Raw genomic sequence first — 20084 nt, forward strand, 5'->3', positions numbered from 1 at the left:
GCAGTAACTAAAATGACCTACAGCCCTAAAGTGACCTACAAGATAAAAGCTTTAGGTTGTATTCGTTAAAATGAACCCTTTTTTTTTAAAACTATTACTAAACTTGCTGTTTAATGCTAAAATTCATCGACTTCACAATGAAGTTCTTCAATTGTACTGTCAAAACTACAACAGCTTCTGGTGAGTGCTGCATTTTTCCTATAATAATACAAGAGCGCCCCCATTTGGGTGGCAGGAAAAATACATTATCAGTGTGGACACAAAAGTCTCAACATTGCAAATTCAAACAAATCACAGGAATAAGGCACTGGTGTGACAGTTGTTAAGTGCATTTATTGTTTCGTCTGTTACATTCTCACTGATTAAATTAGCATGACAGAACTTGGCATGCTGATATAAACAAACATCACAATTCTCTAGGTACTGCTGAAATTAATAACGCTGCTTTATGTTGAGATCAGGTTTGAAGCACTTAGCCTGGAGGCCAGCCCAGCTGACGACCACCCAGAACATGAAGGTGGACATGGTAGACAGACTGACCCCCATGAGGGCCTTCATTCACCACCATCCGGTAGCCATCGCGTAATCCCACCTGCTCAGCACACTTTTTGCCAACAAGCATCAAATGTCCAAGAAGCTAGAGAGAGACAAACAGATTTTATCATTGGATTACCTCATATAAAGTTGTCTTGGAATAATGACGTATAAAATGAACTGCGGAATAGCAAAGTTCCCTTTAATTGTAATTAAAATATTATCTTCAAACTACTTCATACTGTTGTTTAACCTACATTACTATGAAAGCATTTTTATTTAATGTATTTAGAATGAATGTAAGGGGAAAAAATCTGTACCTGCACTGGCAAATAAATTTACATTTCCAATTCAATTCCTATAAAAAGAGAACTTATTATAACTCACTTCACTTTTAATATTTTAATCTAGTTGGTCCTTTTTAGTTGATTCAACTTTTAGTTGATTCCTTTCTTTTTTGTTGCATGTATCTAGAATTAAAGGATCAATCATCTGCTCCCAAAGCTGCTAAAATCTGACTTTAGTTGTAATTTCATCCTATCGACCAGGTGTAGATTAATATGCCTAATACAGTTAATATGCATCTCTAAGAGTGGTAGACAGAAACATAAAGCCTAAGTAGGTATTTGAGTTTCTCCAGCTGCTGCATGGCAATTAAACAGGCTTGACTGGACAACTCGAAGTACAGTATTATTGTCCTGGAAACAGCCAGATGGCAGGACAGATGAGCTAATACACAAGTTCCTGCACCACTAAGAGGTATTTGCTAAATAAGAAGAGACAACAGGAAGTCAGAATTGTTAACATATCCCATAATAATACTATAGTGTGGGTAAATCTAGGACCAGTAATTCCAACTTGTAATTCCAACTTGTAACTTGCAATTCACTGTAATTCCAACTTGTCTCTAGTTGCTTAACTGAGGATCACAGTGACTTTGTCATGTATTTTAACTGCTGCTGACAATGATGAAATTCAACACAAACATGCAACCATGTCTGAATATACACAACAGGATCCACTTACTGCTGCATCACTGTCCTCAGCTTTCGAAATCTGAGGTATGGGTTTTCTGGGGACTACCAAAAAATGAGTTGGAGCCTGCGGTGCCACATCATGGAAGACTATGCACTTGAAAACAGAGAGAATAGAAGGTTGTAATGAATGCATGACTCATTTGCTCACTCACAGAATAATAAAACATTTGCAGCAGCATTACACTGAGCACCTCTGGGGTTTTGGAATCAATATTCAGCTGATTAGGTAAGACTAGATTATGCTCAGAATTCATAGTAATAGCTAGAATGTTGAGTGTTCTAGACCATTTGTGTGCCTTAATGCAAAGTATCTGTGCTCCTTTACATATATTTTTTTTTACATGTAAAGAAGTACGTGTCTTCCAAAGTTTGGAGTGTATCCAGCACAATGACTTAAAGCAAGTGATGCAAACAGCCATGCGTTCATGTATATCCTATCAGGGAAAACAAGGAAACAAAAGCTTTTGATGTCGTACTGTAAACGATTTCTTTGGTCATAAAACTGCTGTGAAGTTCTCACTGGCGGCTGATTTAATGATACTGCAAACAAGCACAGCCGACAAAGTCTCTAACAGTGTCAACTTGTCTACAGGTTTGACTGCTGCTATGTTTCTGCAATGTTTTTAAAACCCACAAATACGTGAAAAAGGCACAAGATGGCGAGACACTGGAGTGACACAGGATGGCTAGAAAACATGATAGTGGCAATACTGAAATACAAACAAAGCACGCTAATGCACAGAAAAACAGCCCCTATTACCTAAGGTCACTTGGAAGAATTTGTCTTATGTTTGCTTACATGAGCCCATATTCTGCATATGCCTCAGAGGCAATCACAGTGATTGCTGACATAGGCAGAACATAGATATTTTCTATTGTTGATGGATCTTATCTTCCTCTGTAAATTTCAAGACTTTACACATTTAAATAATGCATTCTGTTTACACTGTGGCACTTCGGTGCTAGAACAAATTCCTCAAAGTAAAGATAAATAAAGATCTTTCTGATTCTGATTCTGCACATGAAGTAAAAGTGTTCTATGGAATTTATTTTACAGTTAACAGGCTTCTTGGAGGAATATTTGTTAAATATTTATATCTGCCAATATTTGTTAGCCAATTATAATGTACAAGGTATAATACATAAAAAATATTATAAGGTTCACACTGGGAAACACAGCTTGACAAATAGTGCAATTTTCTAATAAAATGCAACACAAAGACCTTGACTTTAGTCTCCAAACATTAACTATTTGTATTAGGCAACTCTGTTCTGAGCTTGCTGTTTGTTCTGAGAAAATATGCTAATCTTGTTATAAAGTCTATCAGGACATAGTTCATACTAACACACTAAAAAGAATTAAAACATTTTAGTATATTATTTTAAATACATTTTAAAACGCATAGCCTGCATTTTGTCCTCATATGTGGTTCTTCCTAAAAATGTTGCTGTGACATTTTGTGAAAGCACACAATTGTCTAGAAGTATTGAAATTTCCTTTCACAGTTCTTTTTGAGCATCTCAGATCTTTTTTTACTGCATTGATTCTCAAACCTTTTACATCCCTTTTAACAGTAAAATAAATCCTGCAAACCACAATCCGAACATGATCGATCTACTCAAACATTAGGCTTACTATCTAAGTAAGAATCATAATATTTTGACTGTTTGTTACAGCCATGGAGGATTATAATTTCCAATAGCATGACAGATCAGGTTCAAGTAAGTTATTAAGGTTTCTGGACCAACATTTTAATAACTATTATTTCTGAACTTTATTACAATTTAAATAAGGAGCCATTTGCCCCTTTTCCACCAAGGCAGTCTGAGTGCTGTTTTGAAGCCTAATTTAAAATCAGTTCTTTCTTTTTCGACACCCAAAGCACCGGCTCTGAACCAGGAAAAGTGGTCTAGACTTAAGAACCGCTCGCGTCAGGGGCTGAGGGTGGGGTTACTGTGACCAACGTCGTTAGCGCCATTTTTAAATCATTTTAATTCAGGATTCGCAGCGTTTGGATGCCAATATAGGTTCGCAAAGCTATGAGCATTAACAGTAAAGCAACATCCGCCATTGTTGTTGTTGTATTTGCCGCCGCCGCCGCACTAACTTTGCATACAGTGACATGACACGGCTCCGTGATGGCTCTCTAGCCCTTGGAAAGGCAAACCGGTTCTTTGAAGGCTCACCAGTGGAACCAGCTTTGAACCAGCACCAGCTCTGAGGGTGTGGTAGCCTAGTGGTTAAGGTATAGGGGTACACATCATAAGGTTGTGAGTTTGAATCCCAGGTCCACCAAGCTGCCACTGTTGGGCCACTGAGAAAGCCTCAATTACTCAGTTGTATGAAGAAAAGAGATAATGTAGGGCTCTGGATAAGACTTAAATACTGTAAATGTCGTTATTCCGGCTAACCACCGCTTGGGGCACTCTGATGAAAAACACGAGCTAAATATAACTTCTCTAACAGGACTTGTAAAGCTGTCCTGACTTATCCGCAGGGCTGGATAAATCTGATGCAAGACGCAGTTTACATTACAAATGCATGGATATTTCTACTGTTTGCCTTGTGTTTCGTGTCGCTAACGGTACATGACAGATTAAAGGCTAATGCGACTGTTAACAAGCTAATAACGAACACAAGCTAGCTAATAGAAATCAACACACACCTGGTCATCTTCGTATATTATATTTGCGGGAATCTCCTTGCGAATTATTTTGCCGAAAATTGTATCTCCTCCGGGTTGTGCAGTTTGCGCCTTGGCTACCTCGTCAGCCATGCCGCTAAGTATAGCAAGCAAAATGTAACTCAACTCAGACGTTAAGGCCGATATCTGATCTCTAAACTGTTTCCGCTGGATGTATGGGGCTGGGTAAGCTGCGTTAGAACGGCTGTTTGACGCAACATCCAGTGGAGATGGTTTGAAGATCAATAAAAGGCTACGTCACTGGATGAATACGAAAGCGTTTAATTATATACATAAAATTAAAATTGCAATTAAAAAAAATTATATACATAAAATGTTACACACACTACTGTATATTGCACAAAAGCATAATATTGCACAATATTATTTGCACTACTATGCACTTCTCACACTTTATGTCCATAACAGATCAGTCATATATTTTGTATTCCTATTTAATACTCATACTGTCTATATTGTATCACAACATCTGTATTGTCTTGTATAGTATAGTGTTATTTACTGTATGTCTGTACTTTTGAGAGTCACAAAACCTGATTCTGATAAATCTGATTCTGATAAACATGATTCTGATATATATATATATATATATATATATATATATATATATATATATATATATATATATATATAATGTGAGAATGTTTTTAATTATATGTGAGAATATCTAATTTTCAATAGTGTATATTAATCTATCATTAATTAAATAATCATTATAACTAAGTATACTATAATAATTAATATTATAATGAATTAAAATACTCAATCCACAGCATGAAGGAAAATATCTTTGGGTCACACCGAATTGAAAACACTAACAGGAAGGCAGCTCTTTTTATTGGATGAATGCAAATAGGGGGGCACGGTGGCTTAGTGGTTAGCACGTTCGCCTCACACCTCCAGGGTTGGAGGTTCGATTCCCTCCTCCTCCTTGTGTGTGTGGAGTTTGCATGTTCTCCCCGTGCCTCGGGGGTTTCCTCCGGGTACTCCGGTTTCCTCCCCAGTCCAAAAACATGCATGGTAGGTTGATTGGCATCTCTGGAAAATTGTCCGGAGTATGTGAGTGAATGAGAGTGTGTGTGCCCTGCGATGGGTTGGCACTCCGTCCAGGGTGTATCCTGCCTTGATGCCCAATGACGCCTGAGATAGGCACAGGCTCTCCGTGACCCGAGAAGTTCGGATAAGCGGTAGAAAATGAATGAATGAATGAATGCAAATAAAAGGCTATTGTAGATCACACTGAATACAGAACATGCTAATACACAACTATACCACCACAGCAGAACTATGCAGATTCTCTCATATGTATTCATATACAGTAGTGTGACCGCTAGTGAACTGACACAGACAATCAGGTTTATGCATTTCAACATTTATTATAAATAATCAATAATGAAAGCTTATTTTAGTTGCCATAGAATGCAAAAAAAAAAAAAAAAGCAAAAAATCATACCGATACATTTTGAACTTTGTTAAACAAACAAAAGAATAAAGAATACAGAAATTTTGGAAGGCAACCAGTACCTTAATATTATGATCCTATTGCAACTAGAAAATAAAAGTTACAGTAACTTTAAAAATACTGCAGAAATAAAAAATATTTTATTAGTATAAAGAAAACTTTATTTTTCTTCAGTCCCCTTTAAAGCACATTTATGGTACTTTTATATTAATGTCCCCATGGAAATATATTAATTTCTTAATAATTTATTAATTCATGGCGGTGTTTGTGTCCACTTTAACCTGGAAACAAGAGCACTTCTCATACGGCTTTAATGGCATGGATAATACTGAACGTTCACAGACGGTGGTCATGTGATGAAAAATATGCTCCTGAGTAAATCAGCAGATTTTTAACAACAAAGCACAAAACAAATGGTATTAACATCATTTCCTAAATGACCTACGGAAGACGCTGTGAAAGTCAACTGCACAAATAAATACGCTGCACCAAATGCTGCTAGAGTACCGTTAATTTCACACACTTGCTTACACTTTTCACATAAGACATAATCAGTCTTTTGCGTTCATGTACTGAGGAACTGAGGTAATCTCTAGTGACACTGACAGATAGCTGGAATGTCAGGAGGAAGTTCTGTTCCTGTAGCCTACGCCTAAATGTTTCTCCAGCCACAGTTCGGCTAACTGCATCGCAGATGCATATGTACTCGCTTTGGACCCCAGGCACATTTTGTATTGCTTGGGCTCTAGATTAGTATCGCATTGGACAGGATGATAAACATGCACTATGCCCGGTTCTTGTGAACGGAACACTTTTAAATCAGAGTTGATGATCTTTGTGAACAAGTCGACATCCTCCAGCCCCCAGCCTTGTATTGAAGTGTCAAAACCACCAGCTTTTAGCAAGTCACCTTTGATTATGCAAGTGATCCCGAATCCGTAATCTCGCCAGAAGCCAGATTTTTTGGTGAAAACAAAGTTGCTGTCTTCAGTATGGCCCTCACCAAAGACAATTTTGGGATTGTACTGGCTAAATACAACAGGAAAGTAGGCCTGTCTCCCTTCAACTGTGTTGTATCTACATCGCTGGAGTGCGTCACTATTGAAGACCAGATCGACGTCACAGAAAAACAACAGAGAGTTATTATTCAGGCCAGAGACACCCATTTCTAAGGCAAGACCTCTAGAAAACTCTCCACTCATTGGTATTACAGACAGATCTGCTTTGGGATATTTATTATGGTACTCCTTAATCAAGTCCAAATGCTTCTCTTTGTCTTGGTTGCTATCATTATCCACCAGGATGATAATTAATTTTACATTCTGGTTAGAAATTAGGCAGACCTTCTCAAAGTTGTCCATGAAGCGCACAAATGTATCATAGCGACCCATAAGAGGTACGAGGATGTGCAGCTTCTTTTGACCTTGCTCTCGTATCTCCCTGTTAGACTCTGAAAACTGAAAAGGGTAAAAGATCTTGAGTGAATTAGAGAGAAGTGAAAAAGACTGAAAGTCACTATTGATTGCCTCTACCAGTTCAGCTACATCTAGCTGCTCAGGTTCATTAAAATAAGGCCTACTAAATGACTGCTGCAGGTAGACATGTCTCCGTACTGGCACGGTCACTTTTCGTCCTTTGTGCCTCTTATACAGCAGCATAAGATCCAGGATGTACTCAGCGCCATGTAAAGGATTTACCCGCCTGTAACCATACTGGATCTTTTTGAAATCAATAACACGACCACGAACTTTGGAGTTCTCATTGATCATCTCCATCAACTGGAGAACCGTGTGCTCTAAGGCAGAGCGGAGCACGTTGCCGAGACCCTGACGCGGCATATTCTTTTCGGTAGTAGAGTACAGATACCGCCCGTTAAGGAAATCCCACTCGATGACGTCTGCTCGTTCAGTTGGCTGGTAGCGGGTATAGGAGGGGAGTGCACCTAGCTGCTGGTCCTCCCACTGCACCTCTGTGTTGCTGAGGTGGCTCATGCTCATGGTCTCACGATGTAAATGGATGGTGTGGTAGCGCAGTTGTGAGATCTGACGGCTGAGCATGTAGTTGTGTAGCCGGTACTGATAAGCCGGGCGCTTGTTGGGGTGCAGAGTGATGGCGTTGTGAATCTTGCTGCTGCGCAGCTCCTCAATGAAGCCTTTCTTGTGCTCATAGTTTTCATAGAACAGCTCCTGCATCTATACAGAGGGGAAAAACACTAGGATGAGATTTTCAATGGTAGAACAAGAGTTAGATTATGTATTAAACAAATAATTAGGAACAATACTGCACTGTACGCTGTTACTGTTGTGATACTATACAGAGTACATATTTTGTACCATTAGAGTGCATCTTTTACCCAGGAAGGTGCATGTGACATACAGTTGCTTTTAGAATAAGGTCTAATTAACATCTAATTCAATTATTAAATCATTTTTACAATTAAAATACAAATGATTTCTGAAGTACCGTCATGGTGCTTTGGGAAAGAAAGATAGCAAATTATGTAATAGTATTAGATTATAACTTAGAATTTTAACCAGAGGCCGTGCGGTCCATAACCACATGTGCTACAATTGTTTTCCCCAGTTTTACAGTTTATACATGAAAGTTGTCGCCCTACTAAGCTTAGCACAAGACTGTAATTGACGAGTTGAGACTGTGGGGGGCGACAGATGCATGTGATAAAATGCTGGCATCAGCATGATGCACATTGTTTTATATTCGTAGAGACTCATAAAACAGTACAGTATACATAAAACTGCCATTTCCATTACCAATAAGTGAAGAAACTTTAATCCTGTATGTGATATTCAGTGCGTGAAATTATGGAATTCACATTATTCAATTCAAAAGATGTCTTTTCCACAGAATTATTCATGTATTAACTGATCTGAATGTAGTTTCTAAACTGTATACACCACAAATGTTTATGATTCTCACTGGTTTCTATCCAGAGCACAAAGGATCCAATACAGTTTGATTTAACATATTAGAGGCATTGATTTGTAACAATGACACCGCTGGCTTTCTTTCTTAACACCTTCCTCTTTTTACCTCGACCTTAGTAACATACCAAAATTACTGCTACAGTAACAAATTAATAATAAAATAGTACTCTAGTCCCTTTGTATAAACACGAGCAAGCTTTTCAAACAGCGCATGTTTTCATTACTCATAGTAGTATAGGAAGAGTGAGGTAAAAAAATCAATAAATAAATCAATAGAAATATAACAGTGGGCAATGACAAACGTGCACAAATGCTAAGAGAAAAACATTTTGAAAAACATACTCAAAAAGAATGTATACATCAAAACTGGAAGGAAGGAAGTAGTGACGCCACAAACAGTAGGCAATTGTAACATTGCTGGTTAGTCAATAAACCCAAAAAATGTTTCGTGTTTAAAGATGAGTCATTTTGTCTTTAAGTCCTTTCAGTGAAAAAGGAAGACCACGTTTAGGACATTCCTGGGTTTCAGCATAATTCCTCCATTTTCACACCAGTGTTCCAGACATTAGCAAGCACATTTCAATGCTCTATTCCTCCCCTGATCTGCAGAGTACTGCTCCACTTTACACTGCCAGCTGAACTGAATACAGTTAATCTTTAATTAAGTATGACCCAGAGCACTGTGAGTTATTATTTACAGAAGAATTAAAACTATAGTGTCTGAACAATACTAAACTAACCTCAGTGTTAAATGAATTATAGGACATTAGGACTAGATACTGTAAATACATTATATTCCTCAGATTTAAGACAAGGATTCGTTCTGTCCGATTGTGTGCATAAAGCCAAATTTGCAAAATACAGCATCACCTCTGTAGTCGTTTGTACCAGCATTACGAGAAATAGGCTCTTTGTGCAAAAAGGCTCTTTGTGCAAAAAAATTTGGATGAACCAAAACACATAAATCATGATGGCATTATTTCAGACAGTCCTTCTGTTTAGTCTAGCTTTCCAGCCAATCCTTCAACAAAGGCAGCACACATTATCATGTCTTTCTAACATCATCATCTCTTCATTCTGAGTCCATGACTGTATCCATAAAATCACAAGCTCAATTTCCCTTTAAACCACATTTTATAAGCCTAATGTGTTTTTTGTATTTTTTTGGTTCATTTATCAGTGCATTAAACTCTACATTATTTTCTATTTCTGTTCATGCCCTTACAGTTAAAACACAAACGGAATATTCCCATGTCGCTTATATGGTCATTCACGCTTTCCCAAAGAAGCAACATTTGCTGATAGTGTCATGGAAATTCTGTAATATCATTAAGCGGATACTAATCATATGCACAAGGCCCTTAGGAATAGAAGTCTAAGAAGTATGTCCAAGGCTTGTGCATCCAGAAAGCGAGCGAACACCAGGCTTTGCAGCACACTGAAGAAAAATATATAAATTTAAAAAATGATGATAACCCAGTAAGGACACTCACACGCATATGTTCTGTGTAATTGTTTATTTGGAAATCAATTCAACAGATTGAAAAATCACTGTGTCCTGAAAGCTGTGGAGCAGATTGCTTCTCGGTCACTAATTCAATTGTGTTTGCAGCAAACTAAACACTGGCATATCTGGGGTTTGACAAATGTCCGACTGTTGTTGAGTTTCTTACTAAGTCTTTTCAGGGAATGCGGTCATGCTGTTATTGTTAAATACTCAACAACAGGGTGGTGAGATAACATTACCACCCAGATCTTAATTAATTTCCTATAACAGCATATCTCGAAATGATTTATTCTTTTTATATCACAGCAACTTGCCAATCATCTATTGTGAATCATGAATAAAGAACAATACATGATACAATACAATACATTTACAGATACATTTTATATTGTTAAACATCCACAGAAATTGTTCTTTTTATCACTTATGTCTAGTCCAGCGCTGACTGGTTCTCTAGACACCAGTATAATGGCCTAGCCATGTTTCCCTATCTAGCTAACCCTTTATTATCCTGAATCATCTCCTGGGCTCAGCCTTTGTGTGCAGCAAGAGATTTTCCTCCTTACCATCCTCCTCCTCAGCACCACCTGTTCAGATCTGCTACAACGGGGTTCCTCCTGCTGTACCATGCAGCAGAAGCATGTTCCTAATATCTCTATGTAGGTGCAGATCTAATAAGTAGAGACCAAGTCTACCTATCTTCCATTCCCATTAATAAAAGCTCATTAACTTCATTCCTAGAGTTGTCATTATTGAAATATAGTTATAGTAGTTATAAACATTGATTCCCTGACTTTCTCTTGAAGTTCATTAGCATACACATAGCCTAAAGGAATGGCTTTAAATCTGAATTAGTTTTTATGGAGCATCCACTGTGCAAGCCCCGGGGTATTAGTTGTTACTATAGAAACACTAATGTATTAGAACAAGCAAATGAATATAATCCTTTGATTTGCATTGCAGCCAGAATTATAGTCAGAGCCCTACTCTTAATGATGTTAACAGAACTCCTGACCAATCAGACTCCAGAATTCAAAATCACTGTTGTATAATTGAAATATATTGCATGAGCAAGAGTGCTGTTGTAGTGAATATAATTACAGCTCTTATTCTGATAAGTTTTATACAATGCTTTTAAAAACAATGTGTTATTATTGATTAACGGACCCTCTAGACACAACATAGCTTAGTATTTCGTTTATTTTTGTTCGGCCACTAGAAATAGACCTCACAGAAGCCACAGATAGAGAGTGTTGCGTGTTGTCATGCAACACACCGACTGCAGCTCGCTTGCTGCACAGTGGGTCAACATGATTTGTCCATCCATTCCTGATAAAACTGCCACCCCGGCTTCCTAATAATCTTTATTTGACGAGCTTTTGTATTTTAAGTCCCAAGTTATTTTTATGACATATGTATCATTTGCTGTGTCCACTGATAATGTTTCTAACTTTACTGTAGTCTCCGTTTTAGAGAAACAAACTTGCTAGAATTTGAGTTTTAGTGGTGAGAGTGATACAAAAAGTAAAATGTTTCAGCACTGTAATAGTAAATATAAGCACTCTCGGATTCAGCAAATCGAATTAGTGTGACCAGAACCTGATTAGTGGACCAGAACTGTACAAACAGCATTAACACTATTTATCATGTGGTCTGGTTAGCTTTAACCAGTTTGGGTACTATACATAAAGGGGATCAGGTCACAAGTAATGCTGATCAAAAATTCAGAACCAAAAACTAAGAACTAGGACGAGGAATTGATGAAAGTCACAGTTAGAAGCAAAGTACAAATATCTCATGAGAGCATACTGACAGCGTTCACATCGCATCAAACAGGAGCTTTGTACACATATTTGCATCACATTTCTCTTTCTCATATCTGTCTTCATTCTGATTCATAAATGTAGCAGTGGAGTTTGATATATGTTTTGAAGGTCATTGACTGTCAGTGCAATTTGCTTAATTACGCTTAGTTTTTTTTTAAGCTAAAGTTTTAAAGCACATCTCTGCTAGCTGTTCTACATCTAAATGATATGACAGTGCAAACAAAATGCCATATGGGTTTAGTACTGATTATCGGTTATTCAGGATGTGACACAATTTGCATCAAGTACTGACAAAAAGGTGAGAAAAACAACACGAAGCCACAAGGATTGAAATATTGCTAGCGTATGAAGGCTTTAGGCAAAAAACACCCACACAATGAAACTGACAAAACACTGTTATTTCTCTATTCATAATTCAAATTAAGACATCTACACAAACCCTTTTGCATCAACACAATATTGTTGTCTGGATGAAACATAAGGTTATTGGCAGATTAATAAAGGCTAACAAATTAGTACCCTGATTCAGTCTAATGTAAGATACGATATTTCTCAGTAGAAGAAGAAGCATTATTGATCGGATGTGTTGTGCATGTTTGTGAATAAATAAGTATAATTCTATCCTGTCTTAGCTTAATATCTATCACAGTCTGAAAAAAGGAGCTCACTCTACATCCTATTCTTTAGAGTTTCTATGCAGCAGTGGCACGTGACAGTAGATTTTGATGCGAAAGGATGATACCGATAATGACAGCCTCAAATAAACTTATCACACGTTATAGGTTATTATGTAGTGAATGTTTTAGAGAAAAATCAGCTGAGAGTTGACAACAGTCATCCAGCATTTAGATAAGCATCTGATTTTGAGTGGTTTTAGATGTCCATTTGTTCAACTGTGTTCAAGGTAGCATCTTTAATCAAGGCTGCCAGGTTTCAGGCAATAGAAAAGAGAGATATTTTTTTATTTTGCTCAGCATTTGAGAGGAAAACAAGATCACTGTGGTGCATTAACATTTGTGATGTGCAGACATCATCCACTTCCATAATCTCACTTTCTGTCTCCCTCTCTCCTGCTGTAGATCTTATAATAGAAATGGTTCTGTACAACACAGATACACCGTCTGCACTGGAATTTATCAGGTTTAATTCTGATTACTTGCTAAAAAGTAAGACCTTTCACAGCTGCAGAATTTTTTTAAGTAGACTACCCTGGTAACACTGTGACTAACATCCTTTCCCTTTCTCCTCCCCTGAGCATTGAGCAGTGTGATTCCTGCCCCAACAGGTTTCTATAAGTGTTTGCTTCTGTTCCCATTTTTGACTGCTAGATATAATCAATTAATGTAATCCATAAAACATTATCTGTTAATCTGACAAAAGGCAAGATTTGTATCACATTGGTAGCTCCAGGAGTAATTATAAATCAGAAAGCCTCTACAGTTTGTAAGCAAAATGCATTAAGGTTGTCAGGTGTGGACCTGGACATTTGGTTCACAGCAGGTGCATTCATTTCTCTGGAATAATACAGCACTTGCAGAAAACCACATACTTTCTAATTATTCTAATCATTCAGTCAAAATAATAATAAACAAAACAAACAAAATAAGATTCTGCTAATTAATTTATCACGCCATTTTCACACCATTTACCGTAGGACTTTGTACACCGGTGTTAGGCTGGATCTGGATCTGAGTATCAGTATTGTGGGGGATGAATTAACAGCTTTTTATTGTGGATGTGCCTGCCTGTGCAAAGCAGTGGGACCTGAGCTTATTCATGTGAAGAAGAGGGATTAATTTCAACAGGAAGGCCTTTGAAGGCTCTGCCTGTAGGGAGGATCACTGAGCGCTGTGTGGTTTCAGCTTGATGAGTATTCAGAATGAATTGACTTCACATACTGTTTCTCGAGCTCTTCTCTTAAGGCGGCGACACACTGAATGTATCATTCGCAGGCGGGCTTCGAGGCGAGATAACAGAAGGGAAAATTGATGTACCACAAACCATCCGCGCACACTCTCTGCTTCAACATTACAAGCTGTCTGAGTGCAGAGTGTTTAAAGAGGCTGAGAGCGATGATTTCTCCATCTTAAATTGTACAGTGCAAAGCCCTAGACAAGTAAACTCATCAAAGTGCTGCCGGGTATAAGCTGTGATATGGCCGATGGACAGGAAAGAGCATTGCAATAAATTCCTACAGGCTCTGTGATATGTTTCCTAGTTTATTAAGGTTTTATTGAAGGTGAAGGACATGTTGGACACGGCGATCTAAAATAATCTCAAAGCCAGACTACTATTCCATGCCATTAGTGTAATTCTTTCCACTGCATATTGATTTCTGCAAAGACTCGTTCCAATGCACATTAATGCTTCAAGTGTGGCTAATGTGCAATTAGTGGAAGAAGAAAGAAGGGCATGAAAATGGAACAGTTGTATTATTTAATTTCACTGGATGTAGAGTATATATCATCCTACTACCAATACAACCAAATAAAAGAAACTACTGAAACCATGAGATACACTGCATAATTAATACACGACTCAAATAAGTTATTTTACATTATGTATTCTAAATAAATGTCACAATTTTAGATAAAAACGGTACTTTTACGGTTTTCCTTTGAGTCACTATTCACATAAAAATCACTGTTTCTAACATGAGCAGTGCAAAAAATGATCACCAACATTGGCGAGTTAATGCAGTTTAAATTAGAATTTATATATTTAAAAAATGTCCATGCCCTGAATCATCAAGGCACAGAACTGGGCTCTTCATTTCATTTCACTATGCTTCATTTCATTTCATTAACTTCATTTTGACTTGACAAAATTGACGACAAAATTAAATAAAAATGAACACTCTTGAAATTCTTTTATTAGAAGCCAACAAAAGATCTGCAGCTTCTCTTCTGTTTTACAATTTACAGTGAAGAGAATCTTAAAGCCTCAATGTGAAATTACAACTTAAAAGAAAAAAATATGTGAAAAACAATCAGATAAAAATAAAAAAACATGATAAACTAATTTTATGCACACACCCCTAAACTTATACTGTACCTAGGAAGTGGTAGTTTAGTGCTTAAGGTGTTGTTCTAGTGATCAAAAGGTTGTGAGTTTGTATTCCAAGAGCACCAAGCTGCAACAGCTGGACCCTTGAGCAGGGCCCTAAACTCCAATCTGTTTAGCCGTATAAATGTTGGTTGCTCTGGATAAGGATCATTTCTGGATAATTCCTATTTCAGTACTGACCTGCATTCTTTAAGTTGCTATGCCAAATGCAGACTGAATTTATGCTCTCCTCACCTCTTTGCCACTGGAATGATTACTGTCAACGGCATGCTAAACATATACGTGCACATATTCAGTTAAGCAGTATTTTTATGTATCACTAATCTCTGGCTTTCTTCTGCCCACATCAAATAGATTTTGTAGTCTTTTGATTCATCTGAGATTTTTTTCCTTTAGTATTCACACCCTAGAGACTACTGAGTCACCGCTGTGAGAGTTAAGCAATAATGGTCACAACAGATGTATGGAAGGTTGAATTTTAAAATTTGTCTGGAATGTCCCTTAAGGCTGCTTTCAGTTTTCACTCAGGCTGCTTATAGCATTAAAGTGAATCTTAACAGAGGTCATAATTCTGTAGCGTGCACTGCTTCCTGCCTGTAAAAGCATTTTCCAGCTTCAATTCACCAGGGAATAAAGGAGGATATTGGAAAGCATTACGACCCGGACATCTCTAGTATACATTATAACAACTATAGAGGCACTGAGAAATAATGATGTGTTTTTCTCAAACTTTGAAAGAACTTATATGCATCACAAGCACAAGTATAAAATGTTCAGCTCTTTCATTAAGGTCTAAAAATATATCATATATTAAGGGAATTGTTGATTTGCTAGGAAGTAAAAAACAAACAGCTGCATGTAGACATTAATATAGCTGAAGATGGATGTATTGTAATGGAAAGCATGCTGATGTCACAGTGATAAAATCTTTCTGAGGTTCAAACTGCTTCAAGCCAACATTTCTACTGCTGGTCTAAAGTTGTTGATGATATCTTATTCGCACAGCAGCTGTTTAAAACCACAGTATTAATGTATTTAGTTCATTGGCAGATGTTTTTGAAAACCAAAAAAACTCTTCATACTAAAAATAAAAGACTTATAATTTTATCAGCCAGAGAATTGGTCTACTACTTGATTAGAAATCCAGAAGCCAACATCTCCCTTTTTCTGTGTGGAATTCCACCCAGTTGAGAAAATAAATAAAAAAATCATTCATGTTAATGGAATACACTATAATATATCATTGTTATATTTTAGATTCATGCTGAAGTTTTAAATAACTCCTGGGATTGTCACCCACAGCAATCTTTTACAGATAAACAAAGAAGCAGTAGCTATGCTGGTAGAAACACCTTGTCGACGTGGAGGTCATGGGAATGTGGTTGAAGTGACTGAGCTGACAGGAAAACTGTAACTCAAATAACCATTATTTATACTTGTGGTGAGCAGAAAAGCAAAAAACACAGTCAGATAAATCTTATATCATGTTGCTGCAACATGTAGATGATTGGGTCAGAATTAGGCATCATTTGCATGAATCCATGTACACAACTTGGCTTGTCAAGTGATGAGTCATGTGGTGGCCTGTGAGTTTCTCACATGTACGGCATTGCCATGTTTTTTTTTTTGTTTTTTTTTTGTATGTTGAGTCTTTGTCACTTCCAAGGCCTCGCTAGTGTGAGTATTTTGCTATTCTGGTCTCTTTTCACTTTTTGTTTCTTTTACACCTTCCAAAATGAATCCTGTAATTGCACCCACTACCTCCGCAATTCCCTGACCGAGTGTAACTGGTTAATAGTTGTGATTCTTGTTTTAAAATCAGAAACGTTTATTATTCGGGAGATTATATCCTACCATTCTGGCAGAATTTTTTTTTTAAATGCAGTTCCTGTATAAGAGCATGCAAAACGCTTCCCAGAGCATAAACATCCTTTGATGTTCTCATCAAAACCACAAAAGGTTCACTGTGTTGAAATGTTAGAAAGCTTTTAGTTACAGTCAGAGCAGATATGTATTAAGTCATTTAATGCTGTGCTTATTAATAAAGATGTATCGTTTCAGGGGAGTTAATTGCATAGCCCAAATCTAAAACATTTTCAGATGTGTGTACATAGATTTTAATCTAGTAATTAAAAATGTAACTGCTGGCTTTATCTGTCAAGATTTCTTAAAGTCTCTGAAGAATAAAATTCACCTCCACAGACAGGAAATGCCCAATGGCAAGACCTTAATCTGTGAGTTTATAATATGATAGAGATGTTTTTCATTTGTTTTTTTTTTTGTTTTCATTCTTACAGCATTGCGATTTCTTGCATGGCCCCTACGCTCCAGTGATCAGTAATGGAGATCAAATCAGTGTTCTGTGACTGAGTGCATTAATAAAGATGGAAGGGAGACTTAATCGACACACATTATTCTCACTTGAGAGTACACTACAGCAGTGTCCTTCTCTCCAGGGACACCATTCAACAAGATTCATGTAATATCTATATAAATGCCATTGTTAAAATGGCCTGTAGTAAAGTGACAAATATTAATAACAGCACCAATGACACACAGATAACAGGGCAATTTAAAACATAATAAGAATAAGAAGAATAAAAAAAGAATATCCTTGACGGTTTCAGGTTGGTGAGGTTTTAATGATTCTAACATTAAGATTTCAGGGGCATTTCATCAACCATTTTTTTTTTAGCTTAGTCATCTATCACTAAGAATAATCAGGCTGCTATAATCATTTTATCCACCAGCTGCAAATGACATCTGTTTATGGTCACTGCTGTGCTTCAACAATTGAAGTGAAATTATAGCTTTATGTTCAGAATACATAGTACCATTATACTTTATTTATCTATGAATTATTAACTAGAACTGGAGAAAAAATATGCGATTCAAGCTAATGATTCTGTTATTAATAACACTGAAATTAATTCTGACAGATATAATGTTAATATATTACACTAGTTTTATTCATGATGGATGAGAATTATAATGTATATGAAAAGTAATAAAGAGGAAATGGGAAATTCATTATGTAGGCTGAGAGGAGTCAAAAATGAAAATGATAAAGAATCATTTTTGAACTACTTCATTGCATAGTAATTTCGTCTTCAGTAACTGCTTTATCCTGCTCAGGATTACAGAGGGTTAGGAGACTATCCCAGAAACACAGAGCATGAGCTGGAAATAAACCATAGAAGAAACACCAGTCCATCACAGGAAACAGTGCACACACAATTCCACAAATTCAATTATAACCAATCCACCAATTCACCTCTAGCAAGTTTTTGAACCTTGAGGAAATCCATGAGAACACAAATATGAGAACATGAGCAACTCTGCACTGATACTAACACAAGCTCTGTTCCAGCCACATATCTGGTGATATAAATAGTTCACATCATTCCAGAGAGATCCATTTTTTCCAGTTTATCCAAGTTTATTTATCCAAGATACACGTTTATTTATGTAAATTAGTAATCTATGCACAATATACAAACTGTTGAAATAATGACCTTGTTCAGTAAAAATAGCTTGTGAGCTAAATTTCTACTGATGTGTGGTGAGTGATCTAATCACCTCACAGGAAAGGAACTCAGTTTACATACTGCATACCAAACTGGGTCATAGCTAAACTTGTATCAACTAGCACTCTAGGGTATATTTTGTCGGGGGGGGGAATCATAAGCTTTCATATATGAACTTAAAAATTTTTTTAAAGTTTTTTTGTTTGTTTGTTTGTTTTTTTTTTTGTTTTCTTTAAATTGTGGTACAAATGCATAATCTAACGTCAAGCTACATAAAGCACATTTTAGTTCCAGCACTAAACCACCAAGAAGATCTGAGTGTTCAGATTTTCAAAAAAACAGGGATTTTGACCTGTGGCTTTAAAGGTCACATGCCATTACAATCCAAAGACCTTCAGGCTGTACTGGAACCTGGCAGGCAGCATGCTATAAGTACCAGACGGGAGAAAAGAATGATGATCTAACCGTCCCTCCATGCTAGTGCTAAATGGGCAGAGGCTGTATAACTGACAAGCACTCTGCTGGTGCTTCACGTCCCAGGAGGATGAGAAAGGTGATGAGTGCACACAAGAGTAGGCGGTAGAGCAGTACAACCAGCACAAAGGCGTCAATGTTTTCAGCCATGTTCATGCATCTTTTTAACCGTGTTCTTTAAACAAGCTTTATTATATTGAACTGCATTTATTAGAAATTCCACACTCTGTCACGGAAACGAGCATGAAAGCTAATGGGCTTTTCTTTTAAATAAAATTAAATAAAATGTACATTATACAAGATACAAGTGGGCATTTAATGCATTTATGCATTTAAATGAGGAATAAGAAGGAACAGTAACCCAAGCAATCTACTTTATTAGAATTCCGTCACTAGATTCTCATCAAGCATGCAACTCTCCTCTAAGACTCTGAAGAGTCCAATGTGGGGTCAAGTAAAGATTTCAGATGCCACCTCCATCACTTGTGTGATAGCTTTAGTCCATTTTGCTGACTCTCTGACACTGCATACAAACACAATATACATCCAGATGTGGAGTTGGGGTATGAAAAGTGTGCCACGGGTTAGTATGCATATGCATACGGGGGAAAAATATGCAAATTTCAGATTCATAACTTTTCCAAAATTAATCTACAGTACATAGAAAACAGGATTTTTACTGTCTCAGTCCACATTAATGGCACTTTTCCTTGAAATATAATCCGAAAAATCATTCAGAAATCATAGTATTTTTGTATCGAAGTGTGAATCTATACTCAGACTCATCCAATATAAACTATGAAAAAATTCACATTATATTTTCACATCATTCACTCAAACTGAACCGCTGAAATATTTGCAATATTCCACAAGTTCAACAGAAACTTTCATCATCCAAATTTCCTGAAGATAAGGGAAAGAATAAAATTTAAATTTAAAATTCCTTATTTTTTCTTTCTTTCAGTGATATTGACTGATGAGGTCACTTTAAACCTGCATCT

At 36.9% G+C, this 20084-nt stretch overlaps 2 protein-coding genes across 2 annotated transcripts in view; both read right to left on the minus strand.

Moving 5' to 3' along the window:
• Positions 1 to 313: 313 nt before the first annotated feature.
• On the minus strand, positions 314 to 4445 carry hint1 (histidine triad nucleotide binding protein 1). Its single transcript, XM_027173702.2, has 3 exons — positions 4238 to 4445; positions 1561 to 1665; positions 314 to 637 (listed from the first exon to the last, which is right to left on the minus strand). The coding sequence occupies exons 1-3, from the start codon at positions 4346 to 4348 to the stop codon at positions 473 to 475; spliced, it is 381 nt and encodes a 126-aa protein (XP_027029503.2). The 5' UTR covers positions 4349 to 4445; the 3' UTR covers positions 314 to 472.
• A 1389-nt stretch (positions 4446 to 5834) lies between these two features.
• chsy3 (chondroitin sulfate synthase 3) overlaps positions 5835 to 20084 on the minus strand; it is a 44133-nt gene continuing 29883 nt past the window's right edge. The window contains exon 3 of the mRNA XM_027173640.2: positions 5835 to 7930. Within this exon, the coding sequence (XP_027029441.1) occupies positions 6359 to 7930 (1572 nt within the window). The 3' untranslated portion in view covers positions 5835 to 6358. The remainder of the gene's footprint in view (positions 7931 to 20084) is intronic.

The sequence above is a fragment of the Tachysurus fulvidraco genome, chromosome 20 (genome assembly GCF_022655615.1).
Source record: "Tachysurus fulvidraco isolate hzauxx_2018 chromosome 20, HZAU_PFXX_2.0, whole genome shotgun sequence".
NCBI lineage: Eukaryota > Metazoa > Chordata > Actinopteri > Siluriformes > Bagridae > Tachysurus > Tachysurus fulvidraco.

Excerpts from the sequence above, each read along its gene's own strand:
- hint1 (XM_027173702.2), bottom strand. The coding sequence starts at position 4,348 with ATGGCTGACGAGGTAGCCAAGGCGCAAACTGCACAACCCGGAGGAGAT. Across the intron at positions 1,666-4,237 it reads TAATATACGAAGATGACCAG|TGCATAGTCTTCCATGATGT; the intron begins GTGTGTGTTGAT and ends TCTGTTTTCAAG. Across the intron at positions 638-1,560 it reads CTGAGGACAGTGATGCAGCA|CTTCTTGGACATTTGATGCT; the intron begins GTAAGTGGATCC and ends GTCTCTCTCTAG.